Genomic DNA, 20,300 nt, shown 5'->3' on the forward strand with positions numbered 1-20,300 from the left:
ACCTTGTGGGCCCGTCTGCCTCAAGACACTAATGTTCTGGGCAGCCGCTGACACTATTCGATTGCAACTATATTTTTGGATCCTGCCGACTCCGTCAATATTATCATCCCGCTTCCCCCCTCAGTCGAAGCAAAACGCCCAGAGACACAGTATAGTTTTACCTCCTTCGCCTTCATTCCAGGCCCTGGGAGGGAGAGAGAACGATCGCCCATGTACACAGAGACATGAGTTCACGGTCTTCTCTGGAATAGCAGTTTTTTAAATGAATTATATAGACATTTTACAGGGAGGAACATCCAGATAAAGCAACACATATTAATTGGGTGACCGCTACAATCAGCTAGTGTCAAAGATTAAGCCATCTGCTGTTACATAATGAATGTTCTTAACCTTAACTAGCTTCACATGAATTCTTTCCACCTTGTTAAACTGACTTTACATACTGAATGCTTTCAATAGTGTTAAATGGCTCTACATATTGAATGCTTTTCCACCTTGTTAACCCAATACCCTTGCCTCCAGCACACCATTGTTAACTGCACATTCTTATCTGATCTGAGTCACGTTCAGCTGAACCACTTGTTTCACAAAACTCAGAACTTAACTCTTTCCCTACCTGCTTATACACATTCTCACTGAGAAGGTTTGTAAGTAGATTATATTAGATTACTTGGTGTGGAAACAGGCCCTTCGGCCCAACAAGTCCACACCGACCCTACCAAGAGCAACCCACCCAGACCCATTCCCTTGCACCTCACACTACAGGCAATTTAGCATGGCCAATTCACCTAACCTGCACATCTTTAGACTGTGGGAGGAAACCGGAGCACCCAGAGGAAACCCACGCAGGCACAGGGAGAATGCGCAAACTCCACACAGTTGCCTGAGGCGGGAATTGAACCCGGGTCTCTGGTGCTGTGAGGCAGCAGTGTTGGGGACAGTGTGGAGATCTTTTTTTAAAAAACAAAATTGGACTATCTAGATCTTGGTGTATACAGTGTAATTTCAATTTTGATAGTAAGTGGAAGCTTTGTAAACTGTGAGAAGTTAAAGTAGAACTTCAGAAGTATGTTCACTACTTGGTGGGATAGGCAGATAGGGGGCAGATTAAAATCAATGAGTAGCAGAGTGAAGTAATACATTTTCATAAGCAGATCATGAAGACAATATAAAATAAAGGGTGTAGCAGCATGGATATATAAATATATCATTGAAAGGTGGCAGGACATGTTGACAGCAGATAATAAAACATATAGTATTCTACTCTTTACGAGGGGCTTAAAGTCCAACAAGGTTATGCTGAATTATTGTAAAACACTAATTCTGCTCAGCTGCGACTATTGTGTCCTAGCATATTTTAGGAATAACGTGAAGACATTCAGTGTTTAAAAAAAAGCGTATGACAATGGGTTTGAGTAATGAAAACTTTCAGTTACAAAGATAGGTTAGAGAAGCTGGCATTGTTCTCTGGAAGTGAAGGCTAAGAAAAGATCAGATTGAGGAATTCAAAAATCATTAGAGATCTGTACAGAGTAAATAGGGAGAAAATGTTCCCACTAATGAAAGAATCAAGAAAAAGAGTGCACAGATGTTCTTGGCCTGTTGGACACACTTTCCTCATTCCTGATGAAGGGCTTATGCCCGAAACGTCGAATTTCCTGTTCCTTGGACACTGCCTGACCTGCTGCGCTTTAACCAGCAACACATTTTCAGCTCTGATCTCCAGCATCTGCAGACCTCACTTTTTACTCGAAGTAACTAACACAGCCAAATCACTACTTTACTGTTCTAGCCTAATTTCTTGTTATTGCAACCTTTGTATTAACTAATGAAGGAAAACATGGAGTTGTTCTTCTCAAACAATTTGCTTTATCTACCACCTTCAGAGATCTGAGACCTACAGACTCTACACTCTAAGATCTGCTGTTCTTCTACATTTCCCTATACTTTGAGGACTAGAATCTACAGGGCAACAACCCAAAAGGTGGAAAACAAATTTGGGTGGCATAGAGTCAATGGGCAATGGTCTCATCTTGTGTTGTAATTTTGTGGGGGTCTCAGTGTCCTATCATTTATTGTGTATTGAAATTTACAGATAACGCTGTGTACAAATTTGCAAAATACCTTCATGTTGTCTATCACTAATTTGTAATCTCACTTACTTAAAAAAAATCAGCTATCCTTTTAATGAACATGGAGAAAGAGGGCATGAGCACAAGTAGAAATGTCCTACTATTGTGTACAAACTTGATGATTAAATACCTGGAGTATTTTGTACAGTTTAGCTTCCTTGCCTATAGACAATTAATTTAATCAACCTGCTTGGACATCATACAAAATAAATCTAGAACAGATGGGGCCTGACTGGCTCAGGAGGTAGGAACACCACCATTACACCACAAGAATCTCAACAGACAGATATACTTGCCATTGTGGCAGTGCAACAAAGGCTCACCAAACTGATTCCCAAGATGGACGAATTGGCCTATGTGCAAAGATTAAATAGATCAAGCCTTTATTGTGTAACTTAGAAGAATCACACAAGTGTTTCAGCACAGATAAGACGATTTGGCTCACTGTGCCTGTATCAGCTCTTTAATGAGCATCATTACCCAATGAAAGGTGATCTCATTCAAACATACAAACTTTCTTATGGGGATTGACAAGATAGATACAGGAAGAGAAAGTGTTTCCCCTGACTGGAATGTGCAGAATCAGGGGACAGAGTTAAATTAACTGGCAGGTCATTTAGGATTACGAGGAGGAGGAATTTCTGGACTCAAGAATCTTTTGAATTCAGTGTCCCAGAGGACTTGGAGACTCAGTTTTTGAGCATGTTCAAAATGGAGATTGATAGATTTCCAGATATTAAAAATATCAAGAGACATGGCAGAAGAACAAAAAAACAGTTTTGATCAACCATGTTCACAATGCATGTTTAATGGGCTCAAATGGCTAAATGACCTACTACTAATCCTATTATTTATGACCTTGGTTTACAATAAACTTGGTCTCTTCAATGTTGGGACAGTAGATGTCAAAAATCACCAAACTTTCCACCTATCCATAAAACAATCCTCATTTGGAAACAAAAAGTTTATATTTAGCTGACACAGGTACTTCGAAAGCTTCTACCAGTTATAAGTACAATACTATAAAACTGACTTACAATGACTGTGATTCCAAAAAACTGTAAATGGGTTTAAAAGGTGAGAGAAGGAAAGAAAAACTGGTTAAGTTGATTTTTGAGAATTGTGATGAATAGTAAATCTTTCCTATGCTCCAACTCTCCCCAGCAATGCTTTAATTCTGACATGTCCAGAATGTCATTCCCAATATCACCTCTGGATGTGACTGGCCTTTGACTAGCCTCATTGACACTGCCATCAATGAAGTTAGATTACAGCTACTCAATAAAGCCTCTGAAGAACAATGTTTGCAGCCAGAAGAATACCTAGTTCTACAAAGTGACAAGAGGTAGAATAAAATGGGTTTGAGTCTCCCAATAAGCATCCATCAAAAGTGGAAACAGTCTGACAGCATAGCAAAATGCAAAACTTGGGAAAATTTGTGTTCTGACTGAAGGTACTACAAATTGTGCAGCAGACAAAAAAGATAAATCAGAATGGGGGATCTGGTTATGGTTGATGAATTTCCTGAACAATGCGTTCTAATTTTATACAAAAATTGTAAAACTGGTCAAAGCCTTTACAACACTACTTCATTGCTTGCAATACAACAGATATCCCTGTACCAGTAAAAACAATTATTTGCTCGAAAGTAAACCTTCCTGGCAGCAGTACTGAATGTACTTGCCAACACATCCTGTGTGGCTTTATTCTAGAAATAGAGTGCACACATTTTGGCATGCTAGGAAAGAAAGAACAACAAAGATGGTATACTTCGCTTAAAAAGTTATCTACTGATGTCGTCATCAATAATAGCACTTGGATTTAGTTAACATAAATGCAAGACTCGTTTGTGTGCACACATTACTTAGAAATTAAATAATTAAGATTGAAAGGAGTTTCAAAGAGTGCAAATTTGCAAATATTGATCAATCAACTAATTTTGAACAATATCAAAGCAAAAAAACTTTTAGAACCTTTCAAATTGATTTGTTTAAAATTGTTCAACTTACACAGTACCAGATTCCCCTTACCATTAACACCAGATATGTACCAAACAAATTCAATTAGATTTAATTCTATGCATGATGCCAAATAAGTTTTGAAATTCTGTACAGAGAATTCAAATCCAGAATTCAGTATAACATTTACAGCTATTTTAGATCCAAAGAGATTCATAGCTGCTTGTCTACTTAAAAGAAATAGGTTTATTAGGATCATTGTTTTATGGCAGTCTTGTGGAACATCCAATGAATTAAAATGAACAGCATAAATTAACATTTTTCATGCCACTTACCATACATTACTGCTTACTGACCCATGCATGGTGAGAAATAGGATTGCCACAAGATTCAAGAATAAAAAATGCATTCACTGAAGTCATGTAATCTTAAATTACTGCCAAAGCAGCAAACTCTCATGCTTAAAATTTGCTATGAGACCATGTTGCACAAAAATATTACACAAGCATATCTGTAACATCCACGGCATTTAAGGGAACACTTCATAGAAATTATTTCTTTTGAGATTTACTCCAGAATCTATTACTGCATTTGATTCTATGGCAATAGCATAACGTGAAGTGAACAGACCTGCATTCATATAATGTATTCCACATACCCAGACCACCTGAAACACTCCTGCATGTATTGGATTCAAGTATTCACTTCTAAAATCACATTAATACATGACATGATTTTTCTGGACAGTTTTTCACTGAGTTTAAAAATTTATATCCATACCATACACCAGTCTGCCACTGGGCAATTTTAAATATAGTGTTTGATTTGAGGAAGTGGATGAGGAGTAGGTAAACAGGGCACAATTCGGAGCAGAATTAGTTTTTTTGTAAAAGACAGAAAGGTAATTTCAATTAAACGAAATTTGGAAAGTACTTGCCCTGATAAATTTACAGTACATTCTATTTTTAGAAAAAAAATTGAGTTTAACAGGAAGTTATGCCTAACACACACACACACACACACACACACACAAGCTCTTATGCCATCAATTATTCCCATGTCAAACAAGGATGCAGGCTTCCATTTCACTACACCAGTTGAACTTAACCATTTAGCATAGCCATAGTTGCCCTTTCTACAGTGAAATGGCAGAATTGTTTAACGGGATTGATTTGGTTTTGGTTACAGTTTAAAATATTGTGCTCTAGGGCCACATTGCATTGTTCCTATGATTTTTCAAATACCATTGTGAAACAACATTTAAATTTTACACATGAAATTTGAAAAAAATTATCAGATTAAACCAGAATAAAGTTAACATTATAGTACAGTAAAATATTTCTACTTCCCACACCATTGTTCTGAATCCAAACAAAATCTCCTTATATGCGATTTCAACTGCAATCATTATGATGTCTACTGGGCTCATAAATCCATCAAGAAAAAAAAAGGTACATTTTTGTCCTGATATTTCTGAATTCAAATTAGAGGGTTAAAAGGGCCAATAATAATCTAAACAGCAATTTAATGCATTTTCCTTTAGAGTTCAAAAATACAATCTGGACATACTTGTACAAGTCCATAAAGACAAACAGCTAATCAAACATACCATAACAGAATCAGGCACACAGAACACAAATTTAATGGTGATAAACTTTCTGTACTATGGACACCTACAGATGTCTTTGGATAACTGTGTAAGCTGTACCATAGCATTATGCAGTTGCCTCCCTTTGGAGATCCCTTCTCCATCCTCACCAAAACTAAATATAAATTTTAAACTAACAGTTATGCACTGTAGATAATTTTAAAACATTAATAAACTAACAGTCACCAAGCAATATAATAGTGATACTTCAACTTGAACTGCAACAGAAACGCCTGCCAACCACAAAAGTAAAAGACATGTGGTCGCCCAATCAGTTATGGACAAACCAGACAATAATACCATTTTAACATTGCAATGTTAAGTCCAGTGACCTAAAGTAGTTCATCATTTTCCTCCAGAGAATGACGTCATAAAGTTAGGCATGATGTATCTGATAAAGTCCTATTTTAGTAATTGAAGTCATCCAATCACACCTCTGAAAATCTAGATAAGATATCACAATATCTTAATCAGAACACATTTATTTGATGACCCAAACACACATTAAAAAGTCAAAATTTTGAGAATCTTACAATTAGTAACCTGAAAATTAGTTTGCATGCAATGTGAAATATCACAAAGCTCAAGCAAACAAAGTAAAACTCTAACCCTCTCAAAGACCACTGCTGACTTTAGAAATGGCCATTAAATGATAGAAACAGCATTTTCAATTTTTTTAACCTCATACAGAAAGATGTACTCTAATCCATGGGTTGCTGGCTACAATCAGGTTTACAGAAATATTAACCATCGTAAATGCTGCAAGATGAGCATTGTGATAAATTTGTTGTTCAGCTACACTTAAAACAACTTTTAAATTATTATTCTTCAAATGGCCTTTTTGGTAATGATGCTTAATAATTTATGCATAGTATGCCATTTCAAATTTTCAGCCTGAACTCAAGAGACACATTTTAAAATGGGCCTGTCTGCCACATCTTGCTACATACTGAAAAGCTATCTACATTTACAAAGCCACTTGGCTAGCTATGTTTCCCACTATATAGATTAGATTACTTACTTACAGTGTGGAAACAGGCCCTTCGGCCCAACAAATCCACACCGAACCACCAAAGCGCAACCCACCCAGACCAATTCCCCAACAAAACAAAAAACAAAAAACAAAACAATCTACTCAAAACACAAATCAACTACAAGAATGTTGCCTTGTTATAAAATGTGACGACTACTATTCAACATTAAAACTATAAGATCAATGTTTGTCATAGAAAACAATGAATGAATTCCAGATGTTCTTAATTAAACTCTAATTGTGCTTGAGCCTACTTGCTGAAAAGAGCAGCTCAGATCTACAGATAAATTCAACAACGGAATGCTGTCAAAGCCAATTTATCATATCTTTTTGACTGCATTTTTTTATTTATATAGAAGTACATCATTCACCACTCATATGGAAACAATCATTTTCCACAAAAGAGAACAGATTCAGGCGTCAAGATTAAATACATCGAAATGTTTCACAAAAGGAGAATGTGACAACTGACACCTACGTGGGCATTGGGCATCTGTACTAAATTGAGCTATAACCAGCTTGTTCTCCCCACACACTCTGAATCGTTTTGGAAAAAAATACTTTCTACAAGAGGTCAATGTGGTCCCAAATTTTGCAAATTTCTGCATCTTTTGCAGATCAAGATTAAAAGAGAGCAAAAGGAACTTACAAATGAAGTGTGAAGAAACTGCCAGTTCGTTACCACTACACATCTGAAATCAACTTCCAAATAGTGATTAAGTCGTCTAATGATTCCGATTGAAAATAAACACTTGATACAGAAAGCATGCATCGCATAAACCAGCTACGTGTCATGGACTTCAATCATATTGACTCAAATTTTACACATTTAACATCCACATGAAACAGATATGAATCGGGTTTTGCGCTGTCAACCTATACAGTCTCAACACGAATATTGTTTTGCATAACGTTGCTGTACAAGTAGTAAGTCAAAAGAGCACAGCAATATTTCCTAAATAACAGATGAATCTCTAAAATGAAAAAGGACTACGCACAATGGCTGATGTTACAAAACCGATCGTGAAATCTTTAAAAAGAGCACGTAAGCACTTCAAATTAAATGCGACATTTTCACCAACAGGTATGAATTTGACGATATCTATAAATCATAGTTTGCTTAATAAAATTACAATGTAACTTGCTTCAAAGTTTAATTTAACAGGCTGAGACAGATACTTTGTACAATTGTCACTTCATCTTCTGCTTTTTACAATATTCATGAACGATTACTCTCGTGGGATGGATGGGGAGGTGGGGGGGGGGGGGGGAGAGTAAGCAACGGGAAAAAAAATGAAAACTTTTTCACCTTAAAAAATTACCACACATCTTTGTTGTAGATTATAAAGAATAATTTTCCACTTTACAACGGATTGCAATAGAAACACCTAATTTTCAGTTACTTTTTTTCCCGAATAGGGTACTTTGAAGGGGTTGATTGTACTGAGTTGTACAAATTCCACAGACAAAAATATTGTACATACAGGCTACAAATCGAACGTCCCCTATGGTTGAAGACTAGCAATACTCCGGGGTAAAAAAAATGAAACCAAAGTCAGCCCTTGGTCGTTTATCTGCATATTTAGTAAGTTTGCCTTTACACCGATCAGTCACCTTGAGCTAGTTGGTATAACATTACAAAAAAAAACACCAATACCACACTACAGATACTCAGCACATGCACGCCACAAACTGGCTGAATTTACTCATCCAACAGCAATTAGATTGTGCCGAATTACGACCTTTTTTTGCGGTGCACGGTTTGATTGCAACATCTACAAACAAAAAAAAATCACATGCCATTTAAGATTTACATGCGCGAAAGATTGATTTTTAAAAATCTGGGGTCAGAGAACCCAATAAAAACTACCTACCTGAGGAGCACGAAACCAGAAAAACAGCAAAAGCAAGCTTGGTACCAGCTCCCATGATAATTTTTTTGTGGATGCGTTTCTTTTCTTAAAAAAAAGATTAATTCGAACAAAACGATCGTTGTATCGCAGCCGAGAAAAAAATTCTCTTTACGACTCCACCACGTCTCCTGACTTGCTGCTGGCAGCGATCCACCTTGTAGCAAACGTTCTCCCTCCTTCAGTGGGCAACTTCATTCAAAAAGATAGGGAATTTAAGCGACAACACTAGACTTCGACTGTCAATTTTTTTTTGTTTGACAAAATATATAGCTATGTAGAGCCGATAACGCCACCAAGGGATGATTTTGGAGGAAAAAAAACAACCGCCATTCACATAAAAAGTAGAGGGTGTGGAAGAAAAGCTACGATGCAAACGCTCAGCTCCTTTGACGGGAATGGTGTACTCGAAGTCTCCCGGAATTCATAATTAGCGAAGTAGGCCTGAGTCCAAAATGGCGTTGAATTGTTTTTGTTTCCTTCCCCCTCCCCAGCCCCAACCCCCACCCCCACCCCCACCCCGAGCAGGAGTTTAAAAAAAACGGCAGTACGAGCTCGCGAACAGGCCCGCCTCTTGAACAGAGCAAAAGCGAGTAGTGGGGCGGGGGCGAAGACACGTAATCTGATTGGCATCACCCATGACCATTCACGACTGCTGTCGTCTCGTAGCGTCAGAGTGATTGACGTCGCCTGCAACCAGTAGAGGACCTTCACTGCGGCTTACGTGTACACCTCCGCCCTCTTGCGAAAAAAAGGCGCGTTTATTATTGGATCCTGACCAATCCCCTTCCAGCAGGTAGGCGTGACCGCAAGTGTGTTTTTTTTGGCGTGGGCTGGGGGTGGGGTGTAAACTCTGGAGTACAGCTCGCTCCAGTGGGAGGTACTGGTTGAGGCGAAGCGCTCGAACTCAACCTGCTGGCAATGATTGACGTGCGCCTCCAGCAACCGAGAGCTGCGGTTTCAAGAATGGGGCGGGGAAATTCCAGATTTGCTGCGAAGATGCGATTAGAGGAATTCTGCTAATTGGTTGGAGGCGATGCGCACGATCTGCAGGGCGGATAGGGTAAAAGTGTACGGCGTCGGAATGTGTTTGCAACTGAAGTGTAATGTGTTCAAAAAAAAAGTTGCAGCTTTTCACAGATTTACCTTGAAAGCTCCCTGAAGTTGCTGCATCTGCTATTGTTCTACCAGCTTGAGGTGGCCCAATATTGCCTCCCCATTATAGTCGTCCTGTAGCCCAGTTACAGGCTGAGCCAAATCAGTACTCAGAGTAATAAGGTTATTCTTGTCGAAATGTAGTCTGTCCGTGCCAGCCCGGTGGCTTCTATCTCAACGTTATTGCTCGATTTCTCTCGAGTGAGGGATCCAAGGGTGATATATCAAATGCTAATTAGACCGAGTAGAGAGTTTTGAAACCGTTCGCTATTTTGAGACCAAGACGATTTGGTGTTGTAATTCACTAGGAACTTATTGTATCATCAATTAATTTGCGTTTTTGGTAGAGTATGCATTTAGATGTTTGTTTGGTACACAGTCACTTAACTTCACGTAAGTGGCAAACTCCACTTCTCAATTATTTCTTCCTGCTGCCGTCGCCGCTCGCTCGTCGCCAAAATTTACTGAAGGTAATTGAAATTCTTCGATTTACTCGGCGAGTAATTGAACAAAACCCCCCTCAATAGTGACGCGCAGTTGCTGCTCAGAAATGTTGTACACGCCACACAAATCTGAAGAATGCAGTACGCAGCAGGTATACAGTGGATTTGACACCTCCATCCTGATGGAGAGGAAGAAACGGCAAGCTCAACTAGAAACCTCGAGAAGCAGCCGTCCCCACAATTAACAGTAATGGTGGGGTTGGTTGTGCATATTGCTGGTTTGAAAAATTAGTTGTACCCACGATACACCATGTATGTGTGATCAGTAATGTGCAGATAACACCATTCTAGGTAAACTAGCCCGTCAACAAACAATCGTTCACATCTTGAAAGCTACTCTGATCCCACATATTTTGAAAGATGCAATTCAGTTTTAATAATCCGATTTATGTAGGAGCGGTATGGGAGAACTGGTTTGACGAAATGTTTTCTGCATCCATGGGGTCTATTGGTTTAAGGTCACATTAACTTGACCACACTGTGATTGATCACCCCCAGTCATGTGAAAGAAGATCAAGTCCTAAAGTCAAACACCATAAAATGAAGTTAACAGGCATAATTTGGCTGGGAAGAAACACTCATTTACCATGACCTGTTTGTCTTAACGTGTGGTGCTGGGAAAGCATAGCCGGTCAGGCAGGCTGATCACCTGTGCTTTCCCAGCACCACACTTTTCGACTCTGTTCTGCAGTCCTTACTTTGTCCCTGTTTATCTTTCTACCAACCCAATAACATCACTCCTCTGCTGATTCATATCATTTGTTAGAACTTTCAATTTGTTATCTTCCACATAAAATTTACACCTGCTAAGTCTTTCCTGGGAAAACGTAATGGCGACTGCTGCAACTACTCAGTGCATAAATTCTCTAATAAGTTTCTGCGTCAAACAACTTCTTCCTTCTTACTCCCATAATGGTAATTAATGATACGTGATCGCGCGTCACTGACTCTCAACCAGAAGAACTAGTCTGTCAACACTGAAAATCCTCCGAAATGTTAAGAACTGTGAAATTCTGATAAACATATAGGTAACCAGTTTACTTCTCTGTTTGGATTGCTACGTTTGAGTTCAATGTCTGGTTTCCTCCTAGCTTTGGCTCCTGCTGAGGGTGTCTGTTGGTTTTCACGTTATTGAGGGAAAAAAATCAGGTTCAGCTGTGCCTGGTGATCAATTGACTTGCTGATATTATAAAAGCTCATATGTGTATAATGGTTTCTTGAGCTAGGTACCCGTGAACAGCTGCTACCTCTGACAGGGAGTTAACAAGTGTCAGGAAATAAGAAGGGTGGGGAAAACAATTCACTAGAAAAAAAACTTTAACTGTTATTTCTATAAGTATAAAACTTATTCAAATACTCTTTTAACCTTACAATATCTTGATGAAACTTTTGCATGAAATTCAACATGCATTGACAAATATTAAAATTAAGATGGAAGAAAGACAAATATTTTAAAACTTAAGTCACCAGATGCCATTTTAGTTTTTAAAAATCCCAATCTCTTGTAGACCTGGTTTCTCGTTAATATGTAACAACTCTGAATGCAAGTTAAAAGCTGACACCATTTAAAAATAAAACATGGCTTTAAATTTCAATCTTCATTATGACCAATTTACTTAAGAAACACTTCTGAATATTTTTCACCTCATCCAATTTTCTTCCCTTGTTTCTTGAAATTCAAAACTCATCCTGGGATTATGTTCCTCAAGGTACTGGCCATATTCTGATGCATCACTTACATTTATTCTTGAGATCTGAGTCATCAGTTGGGAAACCAGTCAATCTTGGAGGTTGTCATTGCTTAATTCAACAAAACTTTGCATTTTATCTAGTGCCTTTAATATTGTGTGATTATATCTGCTTTTATCTGGCATTCACTTAAACACTTTTCAGCAGTGGTTACTAGACTGTGATGAACAGTAGTAAATGATTTTACCTGCCATTTCATTCAAATCCATTTTACTTTGTTACCTCCATTAATTTATCCCTGGCTTGCGTTTACAGGCTATGGAATCTCTTTGAATACTGGGACACCTGAAAAGGGTGGCCATGGTAATGTTTCCACTAGTAGGAGAGACTAGCACCTGAGGGCATGGCCTCAGATTGAAGGGAAGCCCCTTCCAAACTGAGTAAAGGAGGAATTCCCTTAGTCAGGGTGGTGAATCTGTGGAACTCTCAGCCACAGAAGATTTTGGACACCAAGGTCATTTTGTGTATTAAGGACTGAGACACGTTCTTTATTAATAACTTGAGACCTGCGATTTGAATTGTAGTCATGGAGGGGAGCTGCTGTGTTTCAATTGATGAAGGGACAGGGTATTGTTAGAAAGTTGGAATTAGTGATGCATTAAAAGTTGCAATATTTATATGAAAGCTTGTTAGTGATTTGTATAAATTTTAGTTGAGGGCTAAATTACATAATCCCATATTCATAATTATGAATAGAGATTCAATGTACTCTTACTTTGCATCGTAACAGTCCACATATCTTGGGGAAATTGTCAAGTAGATTTGCCAATGACCATATACCATTGCAACAAAAAATAGTCAGGACTTAATCCTTTCCATACTTGAAAGCAATTCTAAATCTGCAACATTTTTAAGTAACACATGGTCAAAGCCTATGAATGTTTCGTTACTGCCCGTAGATATTGAGAGTATGTCAATGCAATGTTCCTGTAATGGTTAAGCCTTCCTTTGTGCACTGTTTCACAAACTATAGGAGCAAATGCTGTAAGTACTCAGCTGGTTTGGCAGTATCTGTGAAGAGAGTCAACACTTCTGTTGTACTTTTTTGTCAGAACCCAGAGCAAATCAGTGCAGAATAGACATTTTTATAATAGGTGAAAAATGGTACTATTTGGATTGACCTCCTTTCTGTGAAAAAGCAAACGTAAACAACAATGGTGAGATTTTAAATCTTTTTTTTGATACCATATTCTCTGATCGCTGATTGATAAGTATTCAAGGCTTAAATAACAAGCAAATTTTCTTTCACCTACTCCATCATTTTTCTTTGGTTCCATAAAGCAACCAGATGTACAGTTATATAACATGAAGGAAAGAATAAAAGTGCTGTTAATGCTCTGTCTGACTTTATAAAAATTACAGACACCTATGATGCATCTTAGGCAAGATTTTCCTGTATTGCTATTGGGGAGGGCCAGGAAAATATGGGAACTATGTTGCAACGGCACCCAGCAGTGTACAACAAGAATCAGTACTGGATCCACTGCCTTTTATCATTTTTAAAAATGATACGGATGTGAACATAGGTATGGTTAGTAAGTTTGCAGTTGATATTAAAATTGGAGGTGTCGTCAACAGCAAAGAACATTACCTCAGAGTACGATGGGATCTTGATCAGATGAGCCATTGGACTGAGAAGTAGTAGATGGAGTTTAGTTTAGATAAATGTGAGGTGCTGCATTTTGGAAAGGTAAATCAGGGCAGGACTTGTACACTTAATGGTAAGGTTCTGGACAGTGTTTCCGAACAAAGAGACCGTGCAGTGCAGGCACATAATTCCTTGAAAGTGGTTTTGCAGGTAAACAGGGTAGTGAAGAAGGCTTTATTGGTATGCTTGCCTTTATTGATCAGTGCATTGAGTATAGGAGTTGGGAGGTCCTGTTGTGGCTGTCTAGGACATTGGTTTGTCCACTTTTGGAGTGTTGTGTGCAATTCTGATCTCTCTTCTCTGGGAAGAATGTTATGAAACTTGAAAGGGTTCAGAAAACATTAAAGAAGTGGTTGCCAGGATTGGAGGGTTTGAGCAAGAGGGAGAGGTTGAATAGGCTGGGACTATTTTCCCTGGAGCATCGGAGGGTGAAGGTGATCTTGTAGTGATTTAGAAAATCACGAGGGGCATGGATAGGGTAAATAGGCATGGTGTTTTTCCTGGGCTGGGGGAGTCCACAACTCAAGGGTGTAGGTTTAAGGTGAGAGGGGAAAGATATAAAAGGACCTAAGGGGCAACTGTTTCATGTATTGGTGGTGTGTGTGTGTGTGTGTGTGTGTGTGTGTGTGTGTGTGTGTGTGTGTGTGTGAATTGCGTTGCCAGAGGAATTTGTGAGGCTGGTACAATTACAATATGGATGGGTATATGAATAGAAAGGGTTTAGAAGAATATGGGCCAAATGCTGGCAATTGGGACTAGATTAGATTAGGATATCTGGTCAGCATGGACAAATTGGTCTGTTTCCATGCAGTATATCTCTCTGACTCTAAATGCATTCCTGCCAAGATGGAATTTTCTAAGGGACAGGATGAGAATGGGATCGACTCCAATACAATGGAAGCCATATCCAATTAAAATCTTCCTGAATATTATTTGCTGCATATCTAAACTAAAAAATATAGTTAATTTAAAATGGTCATATTTTCTAAAACTTACAGCTTTCATTGTGCGTGCTGCATCCACTCAAATTATGCTTGCTTTTAATCTTCAGGAATGGTATTACCCTGGGAAGCACCAAGGGTCAGAAAAATCTTGGAGTGCATGTATCCTTTAATGCATCCAAACAGGTGAATGATATGCAGAAGATGTGTGGTATACTTGCCTTCATTAGCTGAGGCATAGTTTAAGAGCATCAAGGATGTGCTGGAACATACAAAAAAAATTGGTTAGGCCACAACTACAGTATTGTGTGCAATTTTGGAATCCAAGCAATAGGGGGATGTGATGGCACTGGAGAAGTTGCTGAGGAGTTTCACCAGGATATTGCCTTGGCTTGAGAGTTTCAGTTCTGAAGAGAAATCTGATAGATTGGAGCTGTCCTTTTTATTTGAGATTTAGAATTCGGTTTATTGTCACGTATATTCAAGTTGCAAAAGAACAGGAGTACAGTGAAAAGTGTACTGTGTCGCCAACTCACCGTGCCATCTTGGGTAGAAAGTACTAGGTACAAAAATAGAGAAAAATAAGGGGAAATGTTAGACTCTATTACAGATACACATTGTGTAGGTCAAGAAAATAAGAAATAAAGTTAGAAAGATAGACATTAGTCTTTCTATACAGGCTTCCAATTGGTGACTAGGTGCCACCAATTCCCAACTAGTAGCAATCTTCACTGGGTCTACTGACTGCCCCAACTTCACTCCAGACAGCTGGCCACACCCGCATTAGTCCAGGCCAATGGCAGAAGAGGAAAAAAAACACTAACGAGAGAAAAAAACAGCAGATGAGCTCTGGCTGGAGTGTCCTACTCTGCCGCAATCTTGAATTCCATACTGAATTCTTCAGAGCACAGGAGATTGAGTGAGGACATGTTGAATGTGTATAAAATTGAGGGGTATAGACTGGAAGAAACATTCTCCCTTGATAGAGGGATTAGTGACTAGAGGCATAAGTTTAAAATAGGATGTGAGGAAGAACTTTTTCATCAAGAAGATGTAGGGAATTTGGAACTCACTGCTTGTAAGGATGGTAGAGGAACAAGCCCTCATAACATTTGAGAGCTAGTTAGATGTGCAGTTGTGATGCCAGGGCATACTGGCTATGGGCCAATTTTCAGAAAATGAGATTACAGTTTTATTTTGCCTACGTGATTAGCTGAAGGCCTCTTTTCAATGCTGAAAATCTCTATAACTCTAAAACTTGAATATCACCCAGGTTGAATTCTCTTTATATTACATCAGAATTGGTCTGGCTATTTCCTTTTATTTGGAGTGAACTGAAAACAAGTTCCTTGAATGGCAGAGAACTTCAAAAGCTGGATTTTGGGAACCTGACATCAGACCAAGCTCTGAAACCAACAGTCCCTTTGTGGAGTGAATCAATCAGATTTCCCTCCAGTTCTATTATGCTACCAGCTTTTGCATTGAAAGGGGAGGCTGGCATGACTGCAAAATTGCCCTTAATTTTATCTCTCTTCTCTCATAGGTGAGGTTGTAATTGAAAGTAGTTTCCCTGCCCCCCCCCCCCCAACTTATTACCTTTGTGGGTTGTACCCTTTGAAGGTTCCGGATACTCTTAGTTCCAACCCTTCCATCTCCTCTCTGGTCTTCCCCCTTCATTGTCTACTCCAGTTTCCTCTTGTAATTTGACTTTCCGGTTTTCATTGAATGTGTAAGTACCATCCATTCTACTGAGCGTCCTTGGTTGCTTCAGTCACCCTGACGTCCTCTTGGATATTGTCAGTTCAGGCCCTGGTCTCTTCTTGAAACATGGCAGATCCACCACAGTATCTTAATTTCTCTTTTTTCAATAGGCATGTCTCCCTAAAGACCTACCCCTTTAGATAGCATGGCAATTTTTGATTTCCAAGTATTTTAATTGGATGCTGATCTCCATTCAGTTAGCAGTCAATCCTATTCTCGCCCTGCCTCTTGGAAATCGCCATCCTCGTAGAAATGCAGTAGGGTGCTATGAGAACATAATTCCCACTATATTCCTGCCCCTCCCCCAAGTACAAGACTGAGAAAAACATTGTCTAAAATTCTGGAGTCATTTTTTAAATAAAAATCGAGCTTTACTACAAGTTTGTGATAGTTCCATCTTTTAGTATTATCTGCTGACATTTTTATGAAATCATTCTTCAGATATGTTTTTATTTGTTAACATTTTTGAGAAAAGACTTCTTGTTCCTAACTGTTGTTAATGATTTACACAAACATGAAAATGATCAAAGCCTTTCAGGCTAATTTTTATCGAACTCAATTGTAGTTGAAGCATTCCCAAGGCTTCAGTAAAATTGGAAAAGTGAAAAAAATGGGAGATGATAAATGTGTTCCTGGAAGGAAACATTCAAAAGAGCTCATGGATTAAGTTGTCTGTGTGGTTTCATAGCAGATGGTAAGTTTTCTTCCTGCTTCCACACTGTTAACAATGGTATCTATATCCCAACGGTCTCCCTTGGCCCTATTGCTCATCCACATACTATCATTCAGTAATATTATCTGAACCCAAGGGCATCAGTTTCCATATGTGCACTGTGATACCCAGATCTACCTCAATATCAATTTAGTCAAATCTCCACTACCTCTAAATTCTAGGATGGCTTATCCAAAATTCATTACTGGCAGAGCCGAAATCTTTCCAGCTAAATGTCTGAAGACCAAAGCCATTGTTCTCATTACTCCCAACAAACTTTGTTCCCAAGCCACTGATTGTGTTGCTCGGAAGATTGATACAGCCTGGCTGAGAACTTTTACAACCTTGAGTAGATCTGTTTTCAGCCACATGACTATGCCATCACTATTTCCAATTTGCTACCTCTAGACTTAACTATTTCTATCCAGTCCTGGCTGAACTCTCGTCTTCCACCTTCTGTATCTTCAGATTAGCCAACACTGTGCTGCCTGTCATCAATTCACACCAAACCTTGTTCACTTGGCACCCTTGTGCTGACCTTATTGCATCTCAGTTAAGTTATTCATTGATTTTAAGATTCTCATGCTAGTCCTCAAATCCTGCTGTGGCTATGTTCTCCTTTACCTTTCTAACCCCTTCTTTCCCTACAAGCTTCCAAAAGTGTTTTGTTAAATTCATTCACAGGGTGCATGTGTTTATTGCTAGACCAGCATTTATTGCACATCCCTAGTTGTCAGGAGGGCAGTTAAGAGTCAACCACATTGCTGTGGGTCTGGAGACACATGTAGGCCAGACCAGGTAAGGGCGGCAGTTTCTGTCTATAAATGACATTAGTGAACCAGATGAGTTGTCCCCCAACCAATAATATTGCTCATTGTTAGATGTTTTTTCCCCATTTTTTAAAAATTGAAATCAAATTTCACCATCTGCAATGACTGGATTACAACTTAGGCCCCCAGAACATTAACTAGACTTCTGGATTAATAGTCTAGCAATAATGCCATGAGGTCATCACCTCTCCTCCTCAAATTCTGGTCTGTTATGCATCTACAGTTTTATCCATTCCTCCATTAGTGGCTGTGCTTTCAGCTGCTGAGCTCCTAACTCTAGAATTCTCACCCTAAACCTTTCTGTCACTCTTGTTCTATCTCCTTCTAAGGTGCACCATAAACCTACCCTCTTTGGTTATCTGCCCTCATGTGGCTTGGGGTCAAGTTTTGTTTGATGATCGTCCTCCGAAGGACTTTGGATGTTCCACTGTGTTAAAAATGGTACATAAATTTTAAGTTTCTGTTGTTAGTGGATTGAACATTCAACTGTATCCCTCCTTTCTCATCTCTGGTTCTTTTGTTTTCCTCCCTCTGCCCCTTGTAAACATTCTGAAATGTACTTTTGTTTAAATGATATATTGTAACTTGTTAATTTGACTGCTATTCTAACACACGATGTAGATGGAGAGGGGAAATCTCTTAATTCTGTAACTGATGAAACTGCTATAATTAAATTTAATACAGAAACTTTGAGTGGTTTGTTACTGAATATGCATGATTATCCTCTTTATTAATTCAAAAAAACGCAAGTTTGTGAGACATAATTTCCCATGCACAAAGTCATGGTGACTATCTCTAATCAATCCTTGCCTTTCCAAATACATGTAAATCCTGTCTCTCAGGATTCCCTCCAACAACTTGTCCACCACTGATGTCAGGTTCAGCAGTCTATAGTTCCCTGGCTTTTCCTTGTCACCTTTCTTAAATAGTGGCATCACGTTAGCCAACCTCCAGTCTTCTGGCACCTCACCTGTGACTATAGATGATACAAATATCTCAGCGAGGAGCCCAGCAAATACTTCTCTAGCTTCGCACAGAGTTCTAGGGTACATCTGATCAGGTCCTGGATATTTATCCACTTTTATGTGTTTCAAGACATCCACCTCCACCTCCTTTGCAATATGGACATTTTTCAAGATGTCACCATCTATTTCCCCGCATTCTATAGCTTCCATGTCCTTCTCCGCAGTAAACACTGATGCAAAATACTCATTATCTCCCCCGTCTCCTGTCACTCCACACACAACTGCCTTGCTGATCTTTGTGGGGCCCTATTCTCTCCCTAGTTACCATTTTGTCCTTAATGTAGTTATAAAATCCCTTTAGATTCTCCTTAATCCTATTTGTCAAAGTTGTCTCATTTCCCCTTTTTGCCATCCTGACTTCCTGTTAAGTATACTCCTACTTCCTTTAAGGATTCATTTGATCTCTGCTGTCTATACCTGACATATGCTTCCTTTTTTTAAAACAAACCCTCAATTTCTGTTGTCATCCATATTTCCCTATACTCACCAGCCTTTCCTTTCACTCTAACAGGAACATACTGTCTCTGGACTCTCATTATCTCATTTATGAAGTGTTATCATTTTCCAGCCGCCCCTTTACCTGTGAACATCTGTCTCCAATCAGCTTTTGAAAGTTCTTGTCTAACACTGTCAAAATTAGCCTTCCTCCAATTTAGAGCTTTAACTTTTAGACCCGATCTATCCTTTTCCATCATGATTTTAAAACTAATAGAATTATGGTTGCTGGCCCCAAAGTGCTCCCCCACTGACACCTCAGTCACCTGCCCTGCCTTGTTTCCCAAGAGTAGGTCAAGTTTTTTCACCTTCTCTAGTAGGTACATCCACAGACTGTATCAGAAAATTTTCTTATACACACTGAACAAATTCCCCTCCATCTCAACCCTTAACACTATGGGAGTCCCAGTCTATATTTAGAAAGTTAAAATCCCCCACCATAACCACCCTATTATTCTTACTGAAAACATGAAATCTCCTTGTTTCTCAAATTTGTTTCTCAATTTCTTCATGACTATTAGGGGTTCTATAATACAATCCCAATAAGGTGATCATCCCTTTCTTATTTCTCAGTTCCACCCAAATATCTTCCCTGGATGTATTGCCAGGAATATCCTCCCTCAGTACAGCAGCAATACTATCCCTTATCAAAAACACCACTCCCCTTCCTCTCTCTTGTCCCCCTTTCTATCCTTCCTGTACCATGTGTATCCTGGAATATTAAGCTGCTGATCCTGTCCATCCCTGAGCCACGTTTCTGTAATTTCTATGATATCCCAGTCCCATGTTCCTAACCATGC

General features: G+C 38.9%; 1 protein-coding gene across 2 annotated transcripts in view; it reads right to left on the reverse strand.

The window, feature by feature from the left end:
* The window catches only part of LOC132817046 (activin receptor type-2A), a 144,704-nt gene extending 135,538 nt beyond the window's left edge, over nt 1–9,166 (reverse strand). Inside the window, exon 1 of one of the 2 annotated variants that reach the window (XM_060827104.1) lies at nt 8,646–9,166. In XM_060827104.1, coding sequence (XP_060683087.1) covers nt 8,646–8,700 — 55 coding nt within the window. In that variant the 5' untranslated portion in view covers nt 8,701–9,166. Of the gene's footprint in view, nt 1–7,420; nt 7,480–8,645 lie in introns of those variants that run through there. The other variant, XM_060827105.1, reaches the window with a different exon arrangement.
* Between the last annotated feature and the right edge of the window lie 11,134 nt (nt 9,167–20,300).

Source organism: Hemiscyllium ocellatum, chromosome 7 (genome assembly GCF_020745735.1).
Source record: "Hemiscyllium ocellatum isolate sHemOce1 chromosome 7, sHemOce1.pat.X.cur, whole genome shotgun sequence".
NCBI lineage: Eukaryota > Metazoa > Chordata > Chondrichthyes > Orectolobiformes > Hemiscylliidae > Hemiscyllium > Hemiscyllium ocellatum.